At 47.4% G+C, this 17,861-nt stretch overlaps 1 protein-coding gene across 1 annotated transcript in view; it reads left to right on the top strand.

The window, feature by feature from the left end:
- Nucleotides 1–1,908: 1,908 nt before the first annotated feature.
- Nucleotides 1,909–17,861, top strand: part of LOC137349438 (zinc finger protein 271-like) — an 87,168-nt gene continuing 71,215 nt past the window's right edge. Inside the window, exons 1-3 of the mRNA XM_068014970.1 lie at nt 1,909–2,018; nt 4,643–4,703; nt 13,411–13,677. Of these exons, the coding sequence (XP_067871071.1) occupies nt 1,970–2,018; nt 4,643–4,703; nt 13,411–13,677 (377 nt within the window). The 5' untranslated portion in view covers nt 1,909–1,969. The remainder of the gene's footprint in view (nt 2,019–4,642; nt 4,704–13,410; nt 13,678–17,861) is intronic.

The following is a 17,861-nucleotide window of genomic DNA, read 5'->3' as shown; positions in this document are numbered from 1 at the left end:
TAAGCAAACATAATTTGACACATAAGGAAATATTAGGACAGAGGAAGTAAAGCTTGGTCACAGATAGATTTTACAGAAAGTCTTAAAGGAGGAAAGAGGGGTAGAGAGGTGGAGAGGTTTAGAGAGGGAATTCCAGAGCTTAGGGCCCCAGGCAGCTGAAGGCACGACCACCAATGGGGTCGCAATTCAAAGCAGGGATGTTCAAGAGGGCAGAATTCAAGGAGTGCAGAGATCCTGGAGGGTTGTGGGATTGGAGGAGATTACAGAGATTGGGAGAGGTGAAGCCATGGAGGGATTTGAAAAGAAGGGTGAGAATGTTAAGATCAAGGTGTTGCTTGATCGGGAGCCAGTGTAGCTCAGCGAGGTGAAAGGGGAATGCGACTTGGTGCGAGTTAAGTCACGGGCAACAGAGTTTTGAATGATGACAAGTTTGCATTCCCCCTGTCCACTACTTCAGTCACCTCCTCAAAAAATTCTATCAGGTTTGTGAGGCATGAGCTGCTCTTTACAAATCCATATTGGCTCTCTCGAATCAGCTGAACATTTTCAGCATGTTCAGTCATCCCATCCCGAATTATAGACTCTAGTAATTTCCTGACAACAGACATTCAGCTAACTGATCTATAATTCCTAATTCCCCTTTCATCTTTCTTAAACAGCAGAGTGGCATGTGCAGTTTTCCAATCAAAAAGAATGGTTCCCAAATCGAAAGCGTTTGGAATATTATAGTTAGGGCAACTGAAATGTTCTCACCCATTTCCTTTAAAACCCTGGGATGGAAACCATCTCATCATCTTTAGAGTAGATAGGAAGAAAGTTCCCATTGGTGGAAGGGTCAAGAACCAGATGTAAACCAATTTAAGGTGATTGGTGAAAGAACCAGAGGTGACATGAAGAAAAACTTTTTTTAATGCAGCAAGTGGTTAGGATCTGGAATGAACTGTCTGAGAGTGTGGGGGAAACAGATTCACTTGAGGCCTTCAAAGGAGAATTGGATAATTATCTGAAGTGAAACCATTTGCAGGGCAGGGGAGTGGGAGTAGGTGACTTGCTCTTGCAGACAGCTGGCATGGACAAGACGGGCCAAATGGCCTCCTTCCATACTACAACCACACCATGATTCTAGTTTAATGCTGTTTCTTACCTCTTTCTGTTGTCCATGGTTGCCTGTTTTGGTAAGAAGAACTCTTGCCCTTCAGGGGAATAAACCGATTCTGTATCATATGCAATTCCTCTTTGAACACCTCCCAGTAATCGTCTGTTCTATTACCATTATCGGACTTGCCAGTGAATACTCATGAACAGGCAAGAAACGCCATCCCTTTAAACAGAAACAAACACAGAGACACTGTCCCTTCAGACAGGGACAGACACAAAGACATTGTCCCTTTAAACAGAAACACCGTCCCTTGAAATAAGGAAAGATGCAGAAACAGAGACACTGTTCCTATAAACAGAAACACCATCTCTTTAAACAGGGACAGACACAAAGACACTGTATCTTTAAACAAGGACAGACAAAAAAGACACTGTCCCTTTAAACAGAAACACTGTCCCTTTAAACAGGACTAGACACAGAAAATACCGTCTCCTTAAACAGGGGTAAACACAAAGACACTGTTCCTTTAAGCAGAGCTTCCCAATATTTGACGCCGACACACTACGGTATGAGCTGGGCCGCTGATTGGTTGATTGATTCGGGGCCTCCAGTCTTTGCCCCACCTCCCGCGCCTGATTGGTGCAGTGGCTGAGTCGGCTGATGGCCGTGCGCCTTCCCCATTGGTTGCTGTTTGAGTGACGGGTCGGGTCGTTTTGTCGGTGGACCGCGCTCGCGCCGTTTCCATGAGAGCGACCGTTGGTGAGCACACGGCGATCCGTGGAGGGGCGGGGCCGATCGTGGTACGCAAGCGCAGTGGCGTGGGTTGGTGCGCAGGCGCGGGGCGAGGCCCTTTGTCGGACATTGCCCGTGATGGCGGCAGCAACGGACGGGGCTGAGCTTCTTAGTTGCTCCGGAGGAGGTAGGAGAAGCCAGCGGTGTTGCCTCACTCTCTGAAGTGCCTTACCCACATGGGCGGCGAGATTTGGGCACCGAGTCTGGGGTCAGCAGGTGCTCGGTGCAGGCCCCCGATCTCGAACGGGCCTTGGTAAATGGCGGGGGGAGGGGAGGTTTCTGCCGCCATCTTAGAGCAGTACAAGGCGGCACGTAGCAAGGAGCATGCGCGACAACCATCTTGCTGCAGGAACAATGGAAGAGCGTTCACAGTCCCCTCTCCCATTGACCAATCACAGGCGGAGCGTTGTCTGACCTCATAATTTAGCTCGTCACATTGACCAATCAAAAGCGGAGCTTCTTCTGACTTCATATTCCGCTGAACTCATTGACCAATCAAAGGCTGACCTACCTCTGACCTCATACTTCCCCTCCTCCCGTTGACCAATTAAAGGCAGAGCTTCCTCTGACCACCTAGTCCTCCTCCCTGCCTTAACCAAAGGTGGAGCTTTCTTTGACTTCACAATCCCCCTCCCGAATTGACCAATCAAACACGGAGCTTTCTGTGATCTCTCAATTCCCCTCCTGCCATTGATTAATCAAAGTGGCGTTTGCTCTGCCCTAACAATATCTCTCATCCTATTGACCAATCAGAGGCAGAGCTTCCTCTGATCTCACAGTCATCCTCATTGACCAATCAAAGAACAGTACAGCACAGGAACAGGCCATTCCGCCCTCCAAGCCTGCTCCGATCTTGATGCCTGTCGAAACTAAAACCTTCTGCACTTCCGGGGTCCTGTTCATGTATTTGTCAAGATGCCTCTTAAACGTCGCTATCGTATCTGCTTCCACCACCTCCCCCTGCAGCAAGTTCCAGGCACTCGCCACCCTCTGTAAAAAAAAAAACTTGCCTCGCACATCCCCTCTAAACTTTGCCCCTCGCACCTTAAACCGATGTCCCCTAGTAACTGACTTTTCCACCCTGGGAAAAAGCTTCTGACTATCCACTCTGTCTATGACACTCATAACTTTGTAAACCTCTATCATGTCGCCCCTCCACCTCCGTCATTCCAGTGAAAGCAATCCGAGTTTATCCAACCTCTCCTCATAGCTAATACCCGTCAGACCAGGCAACATCCTGGTACCCTCTCCAAAGCCTCCACGTCCTTCTGGTAGTGTGGCGACCAGAATTGCACGCAATATTCTAAGTGTGGCCTAACTAAAGTTCTGTACAACTGCAGCATGATTTGCCAATTTTTATACTCTGTGCCCTGACCGATGAAGGCAAGCATGCCATATGCCTTCTTGACTACCTTATCCACCTGCGTTGCCACTTTCAGTGATCTGTGGGCCTGTACGCCCCGATCTGTCAATACTCCTAAGGGTTCTGCCATTTACTGTATACTTCCCACCTGTATTCGACCTTCCAAAATGCATTACCTCACATTTGTCCGGATCAAACTCCATCTGCCATTTCTCCACCCAAGTCTCCAACCGATCTATATCCAGCTGTATCCTCTGACAATCCTCATCACTATCCGCAACTCCACCAACCTTCGTGTTGTCAGCAAACTTACTAATCAGACCAGTTACATTTTCCTCCAAATCATTTATATATACTACAAACAGCAAAGGGCTCAGCACTGGGGACAAAGAGAGGTGCAGCTTCATTGGTTGTGAAGAGGGCACATGAGGTTACAAATGGGGTATAGATAGGTTAAGTGAGTGGGCAAAGATCATAGAAGAATATGATAGTTTGATGTGGCAATATGAGAGGAGGCTCCAGCGGAGCAGAAACACTCACATGGACTGGGCAGGCTGAATGCCATGTTCCTGTGCTGTTTATGGAATGTAATTCGTTAGTGAACTCCTCAAAGAAAAATGTCAACTCAGTTTGTTCAACATGCCTTACCCTTTAGAAATCCATGCTGGTATTCTCTGATTTGTCCCAACTGCTCAGTCACTCATTTCTTAATAAGAGGTTGGAATAACTTGCACACAACACGTGTTCGATTAACCCACCTATCATTTTATGGTTTATCTAACCTCAGCTTCCTTCAATAATTTAATGAGGCTTTAAACTGCCCTCTCAGGTGGATATACAAGATACCTTGACACTCTTTCAGAGAAGAGCAGCGAGTTCTCACAATCCTGGTCAATGCTTATCCATCAATCAACATCTTACAAACAGATTATCTGGTCATTATCACAGTGCTGTTTGTGGGAGCTTGCTGTGCGCAAATTGGTTGTCACGTTTCCTACATTACCACCAATGACTGCAGTATGTCACTGTACTACATTGGCTGTCCTGAAGTCATGTCAGACGCTATATAAATGCACCTGTGTCTTTGCTTGTCGTTGTGGGCCTCTGTTTGCATTCTGCCTTCGTGCCCAGCCTAGCCAGTCTCAGTGAAGAGGTTGAAACTCTCAAATGCTGGAGAGCTGCCAAATGATGCACTCAAACCACTTGGTGGAGACACGTGTGGTTTGAAAGCAGTTGAGCCCACAGTTCTTATAGGCCTTCCAGTGCATGGAATTGTTTTAAGTGGAGTGTTTAGTCTGGTGTTTGCTGCTCGGCCAGTGATATTGGGTGATCTGTACCTGTTCGTAGTCAAGATAGTAAATGCCATTTTTTTTCTTGCTCTCCTGCAGGTCTTCCTGTGAACGAAGCTGTTGTTCCACCGACAGAAAAGGTCATCCCGCCCTTAGCCAGGTGAGATGGCCTTGCAGATTCAGGATTAAACTGGACCTGGAGACACAATAACTGCACAACAGGGCATTGGTTCTGGGAGTAGCTAACAAAATACTCATTCTAAAAGTGACGATGCAACTATTAACAGAACGAAACAAGTGTTACAAAGAGCAGACTAGTAAAAGATGGGGAGAGAGCAGGCAGTATTATCATACACAGAAAGGGGAAGTCTCATTGGTTGTGAAAAGGGCATTACGGAGCTACAAAGTGGTATAGATAGGTTAAGTGAGTGGGCAAAGATCTGGCAAATGGAGTATAATGTGGGAAAGTGTGAAATTGTCCACTTTGGCAGGAAGAATAAAAAAAAGCAGTGGTGTGAGATTGCAGAGCTCTGAGATGCAGAGGGATCTATGTGTCCTAGTGCAGGAATCGCAAAAGGTGAGTACGCAGGTACAGCAAGTAATTAGGAAAGCTAATAGAATGTTATCGTATATTGTGAGGAATTGAGCACAAAATAGGGAGGTTGTGCTTCAGTTATCCAGGGCATTGGTGAGACCACATCTGGAGTACTGTGTACAGTACTGGTCTCCTTATTTAAGGGAGGATATAAATGTGTTGGAAGTATTTACTGGAGTAATACCTGGAATATGTTAGAGAAACTTCCAAGCCTGTTTGTGAAGAAGACACTGAGACTAGGATGCTTTGGTGGAGATTGTTTATTGCTTGCTTCTACACTCCTAACAACACCCACAGCCAGTGCTGGCTGGTTGGCTCTTTATACACACTTGAATACAATTAACTAATTAACGCCCAACACCTGTTCATCCTATTATCTTGAACTACCAGGTATTTATCATCCATTAACAGAACTTCAGACCCTAACAGAATGGGTGGGTTGTCTTACGGGGAAAAGTTGGACAGGCTAGGCTTCTTTCTGCTGGAGTTTAGAAGAGAAAGAGGCAACTTAATTGAAACTCTGAGGGGTCTCGACAGAGTGAATGTGGACAGGATGTTTTCTCTTCTGGGAGAATTGAGAACGAGGAGGTCACCCATTTAAAGCAGAAGAACTAGGCAGGTCGTGCAGGAATCTCCTCGGTCCATCTCCCCCTCTAACAGATTTTTGGCTTTGGATACTGTTGGTGGAGATAGCTTCTCAGGTGAATGCAGAAAGAGCCAATTCTGTGGCGCCACGGTGGCTCAGCTGCACAGGAGGGGAGGAAAAGGAGTGGAACAGCTATAGTGATAGGGGATTCTATCATAAGGGGTACAGATAGGCATTTCTGTGGCTGCAAACGTGACTCCAGGATGGTACATTGCCTCCCTGGTGCTCGGGTCAAAGATGTCACAGAGCAGCTGCAGGACGTTCTGAAGGGGGAGGGTGAACAGTCAGAGGTTGTGGTTCACATTTGTACCAACGACATAGGTAGAAAGAGGGATGAGGTCCTGCAACAAGAATTTAGGAAGCTAGGTAGCACATGAAAAAGCAGGACCTCAAAGGTTACTCCTGGTGCCACGTGCTAGTGAGTATAGGAATAGGAGGCTAGAGCAGATGAATACGTGGCTGAAGACATGGTGCAGGAAGGTGGGCTTTAGTTTCCTGGATCACTGAGTCTGTTTCTGGCAAAGGTGGGACCTATACAAATCGGACGGGTTGCACCTGAACCGGAATGGGACCAACATCCTTGCTGGGAGGTTTGCCCGTGCTGTTAGGGGTGGTTTAAACTAATTTGGCAGAGGGATGGGATACAGACTGGAGGTACAGTAGGGGGTGATGCACAGCCAAATATAGAAGAGAAACTAAGTTAGTCTGGAAGACAGAGCAAATATCGACCTGTTAAGGCCCAAGCGAATAATGCAAGGCTGGATTGCATCTTAACGCAAGGAGTCTTACAAGTAAGGCTTATGAATTGAGGGCATTGATTAACACATGGGAATATGATATCATTGCTATCACAGAGACATGGTTGCGGGAAGGGCAGGACTGGCTGCTCAATATTCCAGGATATAGAATCTTCACACGCGACGGGGAGGGGGGTATAAAAGAGGAGGTGGTATTGCACTATTGATCAAGGAGTCAATTACTGCACTAAGGAGGGATGATATCTTAGAAGGTTCCTCAAATGAGGCCATATGGGTAGAACTTAAAAACAAAAAGGGGGCAATCACTTGGCTGGGAGTGTACTACAGGCCTCCAAACAGTCAAGGAGAGTTAGAGGAGCAGATATGGAGGCAAATATCAGAGAGGTGTAAAAATAATAGGGTAATAATAGTGAGGAATTTTAACTTCCCCAATATTAGCTAAGATAGTCTTAGTACAAAAGGCTTAAAGGGGGCAGAATTCTTCAAGTGCATGCAGGAGAGCTTTTTGAGCCATTACGTAGTAAGTCCTACAGGAGAAGGGGTGGTACGGGACCTAAACTTCGGAAATGAAGCCAGTCAAGTGGGAGAAGTGTCAGTGGGGGAGCATTTTGGGGATAGTGACCACAACTCTGTTAAGAGTTAAGGTAGTTATGGAAAAGGACAAAGATGGACCAGAAATAAAGGTACTGAATTGGGGAAGGCTGATTTCAATATGATAAAACAGGATCTGGCGAAAGTGGACTGGGAGCAGCTACTTGTAGGAAAGCCTACATCAGACAAGTGGAAGTCATTCAAATAGGAAATGAGAGTTAGTGAGAGTTCAGAGCCAACATGTTCCCATAAAGGTGAAGGGTAGGACCAACAAGTCCAGGGAACCCTGGATGTCCAGGAATATAGAGGATTGGATAAGGAAATAAAAGGAAGCTTATGGCAGATTCAGGAGGCTGAGAACAGCAGAGGCCTTAAAGGAGTATAGAAAGTGTAGGAGGGTACTTAAGAAAGTAGTTAGGAGAATGAAGAGGGGCCATGAAAAAACACTGGCGGGCAAGATAAAGGAAAATCCCATGGCATTTTATAAGTATATTAAGGGCAAGAGGATAACCAGGGAAAGAGAAGGGCCCATGAGGGACCAAAGTGGCAATCTGTGGAGCCGGAGGATGCAGGTGAGGTTTTAAATGTTTACTTTTCATCTGTGTTCACTATGGAGAAGGACGATGTAGGTGTCGCGATCAGGGAGGGGGATTGTGATACACTCGAACAAACTCCTAGGCCCAGATGAGATGGATCCCAGTCTGTTATGTGAGGCAAGGGAGGAGATTGCAGGGGCTCTGACACAAATTTTCAAATCCTCTCTGGCCACAGGAGAGGTACCAGAGGACGGGAGGACAGCGAATGTGGTACCATTATTCAGGAAGGGTAGTATGGATAAACCAGGTAATTACAGGCCAGTGAGTTGAACATCAGTGGTAGGGAAACTATTGGTAAACATTCTGAGGGACAGGATTAATCTCCACTTGGAGAGGCAGGGATTAATCAGGGATAGTCAGCATGGCTTTGTCAGGGGCAGATCATGTCTGATTAAATTAATTGGATTTTTCGGGGTGGTGACTAGATGTGTAGATGAGAGTAAAGCAGTTGATGCAGTCTACATGAACGTCACTAAGGCTTTTGATAAGGTCCCGCATGGGAGATTGGTTAAGAACGTAAGCGCCCATGGGATCAAGGGCAATTTGGCAAACTGGATCTACAATTGGCTTAGTGGCAGAAGGCAGAGGGTGATGGTCGATAAAGCCTGAGACCAGTGGTGTACCGCAGGGATCGGTGCTGGGACCCTTGCTGTTTGTAGTGTACATTAATGATTTAGACGTGAATATACCAGACATGATCAGTAAGTTCACAGATGACACAAAAATTGGTGGTGTAGTAAATAGTGAGGAGGAAAGCCTTAGATTACAGGACGATATAGATGGGCTGGTAAGATGGACAGAGCAGTGGCAAATGGAATTTAATCCTGAGAAGTGTGACGTAATCCATTTTGGGAGGACTAACAAGGCAAGGGAATATACAATGGATGGTCGGACCCTAGGGAGTACAGAGGGTCAGAGGGACCTTGGTGTACTTATTCATAGATCACTGAAGCAGCAGCACAAGTAGATAATAAAGCAAGAAATGCTGGAAATATTCAGGTCTGGCAGCATCTGTGGAGAGAGAAGCAAAATTAAAGTTTCAGGTCAGTGACCCTTCATCAGAACTGGGTACCAACCACAGGTAGATAAGGTGGTTAGGAAGGCATTTGGGATACTTGCCTTTATTAGCTGAGGCACAGAATATAAGAGCAGGGAGGTTATGATGTAGCTGTATAAAACGCTAGTTAGGCCACAGCTGGAGTACTGGAGTAACCAACCTACACACCAAGTCACCTCCTTGAAAAATTCAATCAAGTTTGTTAGACATGATCTCCCCCTGACAAAGCCATGCTGACTATCCTTGATTAATCCCTGCCTGTCCAAGTGGAGATTAATCCTGTCCCTCAGAATGTTTACCAATAGTTTCCCTATCACTGATGTTCAACTCACTGGCCTGTAATTACCTGGTTTATCCCTACTACCCTTCCTGAATAATGGTACCGCATTCGATGTCCTCCCGTCCTCTGGCACCTCTGCTGTGTGGGCACCACACTATAGGAAGGATGTGATTGCACTGGAGAGGGTGCAGAGGAGATTTGCCAGGATGTTGCCTGGGCTGGAGCATTTCAGCTATGAAGAGACACTGGATAGGCTAGAGTTGTTTTCCTTAGATCAGACAAGGCTGAGCGGGGACCTGATTGAGGTATACAAAATTATGAGGGGCATAGATGGTGTAGATAGGAAGAAACAGTTTCCCTTAGCGGAGGTGTCAATAACCAGGGGGCATAGATTTAAGGTAAGGGGCAGGAGGTTCAGAGGGGATTTGAGGAAAAATGTTTTCTCCCAGAGGTGGTTAGAATTTGGAACACACTGCCTGAAGGGGTGGTAGAGGAAGGAACCCTCACGACATTTAAGAAGTATTTAGATGAGCACTTGAAATGCAATCGCATACAAGGCTACGGGCCAAGTGCTAGAAAATGGGACTAGAATTGTTAGGTGCATGATGGCCGGCACGGACATGATAGGCCGAAGGGCCTGTTTCTATGCTGTATAACTCGATGACTGAGGAAAAAAATTTTCTCCGAGGATCATGAGTCTTTGGAATTGTCTTATTTAAAAGCCGGTGGAAGCAGTCTTTTTTAAGGCAGAGGTAGATAGATGCTTGATAAGCAAGGGGGAGAAAGGTTATTGCGGGAAGGCGGGAATGTGGTGATGAGGTTATAACCATATCAGCCATGATATTGAATGGCAGAACTGGCTCGAGGGGCCGAGTGGCCTACTGCTGCTCCTAACTCGTATGTTCATATCCCAGAACTACATTTGCGCCCTTACAAGGTGGTGAGACTTGGTCTGGACTGTTTGTATATAATAGTATAATACAGCACAGAATGAGGCCAATCGGCCCATCGTTTATGTGGCAACTTTGAAAGCTATCCAGTTAGTTGCACTAACAGTCCTTTACGGCATAGAAGGCACCCATGCCGGTTCTACACGGAGCAACCCAAGCAGTCCCACTCTCCCCCCACCCCCCCCTCGATTCCCATAGCCCTGCAAGTTTATTTCCCTCAAGTGCCGATCTGATTTCCTTTTGACATCATTGATTGTCTCTGCTTCTACCCCCCTCGTGGGCAGCGAGTTCCAGCTCATTACCACTCGCTGTGTAAAAAAAGTTCTTCCTCACATCCCCGCTGGATCTCTTGTCCAAAAGCTTCAATCTGTGTCCCCTAGTCCTTGTATCCTCAGTTAATGGAAATGGTTTTTCCTTGTCTAACTTAACTAAGCCTGTTTTAATCTTGTACACTTCTGCTAAATTTCCCCTCAATCTCCTTTGCTCCAGGGAAAACAGAATCACAGAATTGTTTCAGCACAGAAGAAGGCCATTCAGCCTATCGTGTCTGCACTCGCTCTTCGAAAGAGCAGTTCCTCTAGTGCCATTCCCCCACCTTCTCCCCATAACCCACCCCATTCTTCCTTTTCAGATAGTTATCCGATTCTCTTTTGAATGCTTCAATTGAATCTGCCTCCACCACGTTCTTAGGCAGCGCATTCCAGACCTGAACTACTTGCTGTGTGAAAAAGTTTTTCCTCATGTCACTTTTGCTTCTTTTGGCAATCACTTTAAATCTGTGCCTTCTCAATCCTTTTGCGAGTGGGATCAGTTTCTCCCTATCTACTCTGTCCAGACCCCTCATGATTCTGAATATCTCTAACAAATCACCTCTCGGCTTTCTCCAGGGAAAACAGTCCTAACTTCTCCAATCAGTCTTCGTAACTGAAGTTCCTCATCCCTGGAACCCTTCTCGTGAATCTTTTCTGCACTCTCTCCAAGGCTTTCACATGGTTGCTAAAGTGCTACTTCCGGAACAACCCCAGCTTCTCCACCCTAACCCTATAACTAAAACCCCCAAGGAAGAAGGGTCACTGACCCGAAACGTTAACTCTGCTTCTCTTTCCACAGATGCTGCCAGACCTGCTGAGTGGTTCCAGCATTTCTTGTTTTTATTTCAGATTTCCAGCATCCGCAGTATTTTGCTTTTACTAAAACCCCCATCCCTGGAGCCATTCTGGTAAATCTCCTCTGCACCTTCTCAAGGATCATCACATTCTTCCTTAAGTGTGGTGACCAGAACGGGATACAATACTCCAGCTGGGGCCTCACCAGACCTTTTGTACTGTGTGACGCCCAGGATCCCATATGCTTTACTAACCCCACTCCCAATATGTTCGGTAACCTCTAAAGATTGATGCATATGAACCCCCAGGTCCCCATTTCACGGAGTGCATTCCAGTTCATCATATCTCACCGCATCAGAAATCATCCCTTCATCTCCCCCTGCTTCTTTGCCGATTACCCTTAAATCTGAGTCCTCTGATTGCCAGTCCTCCAAATGGCAAGTTTTGTCCTCATTTCCCCTGTCAAAACCTCAAATAATTTTAAACACCTCTGCTAAATCTCCCATTAACCTTCTCTGCCCTAAAGAGAACAATTCAGTTTCTCTTAATGTCCACAAAACTGAAGCTTCTCATTCTTGGTAGCATTGTAGTAAATATCCATTGCACCCTTTCGAAGGCCATGACATCCTTACGAATGTGTTGTCCCAAATTGATAACAGTATTTCAACTGGGGCCGAACTAAGATTTATAAAGGTCGCTGTTTTGTTTTTTGGGCTGTATGCTTTATTTTTTTGAATAAAGTGAAGGACCCCATATACTTTGTTCGCAGCCATATCACCTTGTCCTGCCACCTTCAGAGATTAGTGGCTGTACACGCCCAGGTTTCCCTGTTCCTGCTACCCCTTGAAGATTCTCACTAAATGAATTTCACCCTCAGAGAGGGGGCAAGATTGGGTTGGATCCTGAGGCTGTGTTCGGCCAGAGGCTGGGTTTGGCTCCTGAGACTGGGCAGAGAGTGGGTTTGGCTCCTTGCTCTGGGCACAGGCCAGGTTTGGCCCACCGCGCCCCCCCCCCACCCCCTGAGGCTGGGCACAGGCCCGGTTTGACACCCCCCCCCCCCCCCCCCCTTCCCCCAGGCTGGGCACAGGCCAGGTTTGGCCCCCGGGTGCCCCCCCCCCCTCGCACCCCTGGAGGCTTGGCCCAGGCTGGGTTTGGCCCTTTAACTGTGGGCCGTGACTGCGTACAAGTGCTTAACTGGACAGAGATTGGGTTCGGATCCTTTGCTCATGGCAGAGACTGGGTTTAGCTCCGTTGGCTGGGCTCTGACCGGGTTTGGCTCTTCAGACTTGACAGTGTGTTATTGAATCCTGAGGCTGGGCAGTGACTGTCTTTGGCGCCTCAACCCCGGGCAGAGACTGAGTTTTTGCCCTTTCTGTGCAGCGACAGGAATTGGGTCTTTTTCGTTGGCATGGATTGGGTTTGGCTCCTGTGGCTGAGGTTTTGCTCCTCAGACGGAGTGTCAGTCTGGTTTCTGTCCCTGGATTCACAGCTCTGTGTTTGTACCACGTCGGTCTGGTTTCTGTCCCTGGATTCACAGCTCTGTGTTTGTCCCACGTCGGTCTGGTTTCTGTCCCTGGATTCACAGCTCTGTGTTTGTCCCACGTCGGTCTGGTTTCTGTCCCTGGATTCACAGCTCTGTGTTTGTCCCACGTCGGTCTGGTTTCTGTCCCTGGATTCACAGCTCTGTGTTTGTCCCACGTCGGTCTGGTTTCTGTCCCTGGATTCATAGCTCTGTGTTTGTCCCACGTCGGTCTGGTTTCTGTCCCTGGATTCATAGCTCTGTGTTTGTCCCGCGTCGGTCTGGTTTCTGTCCCTGGATTCATAGCTCTGTGTTTGTCCCGCGTCGGTCTGGTTTCTGTCCCTGGATTCACAGCTCTGTGTTTGTACCACGACGGTCTGGTTTCTGTCCTTGGATCTGTTGGTTTATGAGGTATGAATGATCGCTGAGTCGCGACTGCTGTTTCCTGCCAGGTAGTGAGAAAGGGAAGTGTGGCCAACACCCTGAGCCTGTTTTCCATGTGCAGCAAACACACTTTATAAAGCAGACATTCCAGATGGAAAAGGCTGCCTTTTAACCATTCTGCTCCTCTGTTGCTTGGACATGGAACAAGAGAGGCGCCTGTGCACTGCAGTCAGTGAGTGCCTGCAGGGGGTGGGGGAGGGGAGAGAAGGGGGCTCCTACTTCCTCTCACAATAGCAGCTATTAACACTCCACCGCAGGGTGCCAGAGAAGGCGTATAAAATGCAGGCAACATGATTGTTCTCTCTCTCTTTCCCTGGGCCTGCAGTGGAGGCAGACCTTCAGCCATCGGCAAGCAGGAGCAAAAGGAGAGGCCGAGCGGGACAATGGATCCTGAGAAGCCCCCAGAGGCTGAGCCTGAGAGCACCGAGGATGGCGAGGAGAGGTCAAGCGAGGCAGTGGACCCCGAAAGGGCTTCGGCGCCCTCGTCGCCAGCAGGGGCAGCAGAGCCGGCACCACAGTCTGTGAACACCGAGGACAGTAAGGAGAGGCAGAGCAAGGCAGTGGATCCCAAAGGGGCCCAGCCGCAGCCCAGGTAAGCAGCTAAGGTGCACTTTGACGAGGACATGATTGAATGATCGATTGTGGGTGATGCCCTATGGGATCTGGAGAGTGAGGAATGCTTGCAAATCTGGTTTCGCTGAGCTCACAGCCCAGGCCTTGTCGTGGAGACTGCAAGAACTGAGCAAGGGCTCCAGGGCCTTCAAGGCTGCACCTGTGAAATAACACATTCGTTCTTCCACTAAAACCCTTCTGCATTCCCTGGAAATCCCACGCTGGCTGCCTGTCCTCTCCCCATTTCCTGTTCCCTCAAATCTTCAGCTGAAACTAAAGCTTGAAGCCAGCACAGTTTCCTAAATGCTGTCCCTTCCTCAGCCCCTGTTCACGATCCCGCCCTCTCCTCCCCCCCCCCCCCCCAACAAATACCCTTTTCCCCTCCCCCCCTAACTACCCTCCCTGCGCATCCTCTCCCTCTTCCCTCGTCCACGTCTCCCCCTACCCCCTCCCCGGCCAGCATCTCCACTTCGCATCCCCTTCCCTTGTAATGTCAAATGGTTGAAACCCTAGTGATGTAGGGGGACTGACGCCCTTGTAAATGTGGGTGGTGAACTGGCGCCCCTGTAAATGTGGGGGGGGGGAACCGACGCCCCTGTAAATGTGGGGAGGGGGGAGAACCGACGCCCCTGTAAACGTGGGGAGGGGGGGGAGACTCTGACACCCCTGTAACACGGGGTGCTGCATCTGAGATCTTTGTAATGTGGTCGAACTCGGATTTAAAGCCTTGTAATGTGGACAGACAGAAGCCCTTGTAATGTGGCAGGGGTGGGGGGAGACTGCAACGCTTGTAATGTGGAGGATGATTGGGACTGTAACTGTTGTAATGTGAAGGGACTGAAACCTTTGTAATGTTGGGGGACTGGACTGAAACCCTTGATATTGTGATGGGGACTGAAACATTTATGTGGGTGGAGACTGCACCTGGGGCATAGAATGTACACACAGATGCACCCTTCTGCCCAACTTGTCCATGCTGGCAATTATATTCACTGAAATCCATTCTCTCCCATCTTCACTCTTCTAATGCTGTCACATATCTCTCCGTTCCAGGGATGTCCAACCTTTTCTCATGGGCCACATTACAATTTTTGCCCTCCATAGGGGGTCAGTGAGAAAATTTCAGAAGGGTAAAGCTATAAAATATTTATCTTACTATTAATCAGAATAACAAGAAATATGCATTTTTGTGAAGAAGCTTTAAATGAGAAGACTAATTTTTGACTGACTTTCTCGTCACTATGTTGAACACTGATTTAGTGACATACCTGGCATTGTTTTTCCTGGCATTATTAGTCAGTCTCTGTCTGCACACGTGCTGTAGCGATGCAGAGTATTCCGGATAGATGTCCATCTGTCAGAAGTGATCTTGATCTCTTTCTCCTCCCCCTCCCTCCCTCCCTCCCCCCCCACTCTCTCCTCTCTGCATGTCTCTATTCCCGCTCTCTGTCTGTCCTTATCTCTCTCTCTCCCCCTCTCTGACCCTCCCTCCCTCATTCTTCTTCCCCACTCTTCTCTCTCCCAACTCTCTGTCTGTCGCCCCTCCTCTCTGTCTCCCTCTCCCCCTCCCTCTTTGTGTGTCTCTGTCTTGCTCCCTGTTTGCCGCTCCTTGCTCTCCACTCCCAACTCCTTGCTCCCCATCTGTTCACTCACCATAAATGTGGATAATAGAGGCAGGCTGCGAGCTCGGCCTCTCTGCTGGACCCAGCTATGTTGTGTGGGAACGGGATCTTAACAAACCTATAGCTGCCCGCCAAGGTGCCTGACATTGTGGCAGTTTACATCCACGGGCTGGATGGAAACCTTTGGAGGGCTGGATTTCCCTTCTCCCTCGTATTTTAATTCTAATATTCTGAACTTGCGTGTGGTTGTGCAGTCCACATTCTCACCAGTTTCTGGGTAAACAGATGTCTGCTGAGTTTCCTATTTGATTTCTTGGTAACTATCTTGTATTAATTCCCTCTAGATTTTCTCTTCCCCGCACGTGGAAACATTCTATCTGTCTCTACTCTATCAAATCTTTCATATCTCTATCAGAATTTCCCTCAGCTTTTTTTCTTCAGGCGAAAAGTATCCCAGCCTGTTCATTTTTTCCCTCAGTTCAGGTACAATCCTTGCAAATCTTTTTTTGTACCCTCTTCAGTGTATCTATATCCATTTTACATAGGAATGTAGGAGCAGATGTCAGCCATTCAGCCCATTGAGCCTGCCCCGCCATTCAGTACAATCTTGGCTGATCACCCACTTCGATGCCTTTTTCCCAACAAGGTGGATGTGGAAAGGATGTTTCCTCTTGTGGGGGAGTCCAGAACTATGGGGCACTGTTTTAAAATTAGGAGCCGCCCTTTCAGGGCAGAGATGTGGAGAATTATTTTCTCTGAGGGTTGTGCCACTTTGGAACTTTCTGCCTCAGAAGGTGGTGGAGGCCCGTTCATTGAATATTTTTAAGGCGGAGGTAGATAGATTCTTGTTAGGCAAGGGAATCAAAGGATATGGGGGGGGTAGATGGGAATGTGGAATTCGAGACACAAACAGATCAGCCATGATCTTACTGAATGGCAGAGTAGGCTAGAGGGGCCGAATGACCTACTTCTGCTCCTCATTCGTACGTATGTTCCCACACTTTCCTCGTATCCCTTTATATCATTGCTATTTAGAAATCTGTCAATCTCTGCTTTAAACATACTCAATGACTGAGCTTCCACAGCCCTCTGGGGGAGAGAATTCCAAAGTTTCACAACCCTCTGAGTAAAGAAATTTCTACTCATCTCTATCCGAAGTGGCTTCCCCCTCATTTTGAAATTGTGTCCCCTGATTCTAGGCTCCCCAACCAGGGGAAACATCTGAGCTGCATCTACCCTGTCTATCCCTTTAAGTATTTTGTAGGTTTCAATGAGATCACCTCTCCTTCGAAACTTGAGAGAATACAGGCCCAGTTTCCCCAATCTCTCTTCATGGGAACAAGTCTGGTGAATCTTCGTTGCACTCCTTCTGTGGCAATATCCTTCCTCAGGTGAGGGGACCAAAACTGCACACACTACTCCAGGTGCAGTCTAAACAAGGTTCTATACAGTTGAAGCAAGACTTCACTACTCCTGTACTCAAATCCTCTTGCGATAAAGGCTAACATACTATTATCCTTCTTATTTGCTTGCTGCACCTGCATGTTCGCTTTCAGTGACTTATTGACAAAGACACCCAAGTCCCTTTGTACATCTACACTTTCTAATCTCTTACCATTTAAGAAATACTCTGCACATCTGTTCCTCCTGCCAAAGTGGATAACCTCACATTTTTCCACATTGAATTCCATCTGCTACGTTCCTGCCCACTCACTAAGTCTGTCCAAATCCCCTCGAAGTCACTTTGCATCATCCTCACAACTCCCATTCCCACCTAGTTTTGTATCATCTGCAAACTTCAAAATATTACATTTGGTCCCCACATCCAAATCATTGATCTAGATTGTGAACAGCTGGGGCCCCAAGTACTGATCCTTGCGGTACCCCACTAGTCACAGCCTGCCAACATTTACTCCTACTCTCTGTTTTTTGCCTGTTAACCTATCCTTCATCCATGCCATTATATTACCTCCTATCTCATGTGCTTTAATTTTGCGAAACAACCTCCTGTGGGGGCTTTGTCAAAAGCCTTCTGAAAATCAAGTATACTATATCCACCAACTCCCCTTTATCAATTCTGTTCGTAACATCCTCAAAAAAAAGTCCCAACATGTCATCAAACATGATTTCCCATTCATAAATCCATGTTGACTATGTCCAATCAGATCATTATTATCCAAGTGTCCATTTATCACATCCTTTAGAATAGATTCTATAACATTTTCCCAATGACTGATGTAAGGCTAACAAGTCTGTAGTTCCCTATTTTCTGTCTCCCTCCCTTCTTAAATAGTGGGGTGACATTTGCTACTTTCCAATCTTCAGCAACCATTCCAGTAGTGGGCAGGTCTATCTTGAACACCCTTTAAGTGCTTTGCTGAGTCATGCAAAGGCTTTTGACTTAAGGGGATGTTTTTTTTTTCCTGACTATGGGGAAGGATTCTTTGCTAATCTTCCATTTGTCTTCTGGGGGACTGCTGCCTGTGGGTATTTGTGCAGACTCTACTGCACGCCCCGGTGGCACTTCGACTAGGTGAGGCAT

The sequence above is a fragment of the Heterodontus francisci genome, chromosome 34, assembly GCF_036365525.1.
Source record: "Heterodontus francisci isolate sHetFra1 chromosome 34, sHetFra1.hap1, whole genome shotgun sequence".
Taxonomy (NCBI): Eukaryota; Metazoa; Chordata; class Chondrichthyes; order Heterodontiformes; family Heterodontidae; genus Heterodontus; species Heterodontus francisci.
The sequence above is the reverse complement of the archived record's forward strand: the minus strand, read 5'-3'. Positions and strand labels throughout refer to the sequence as shown.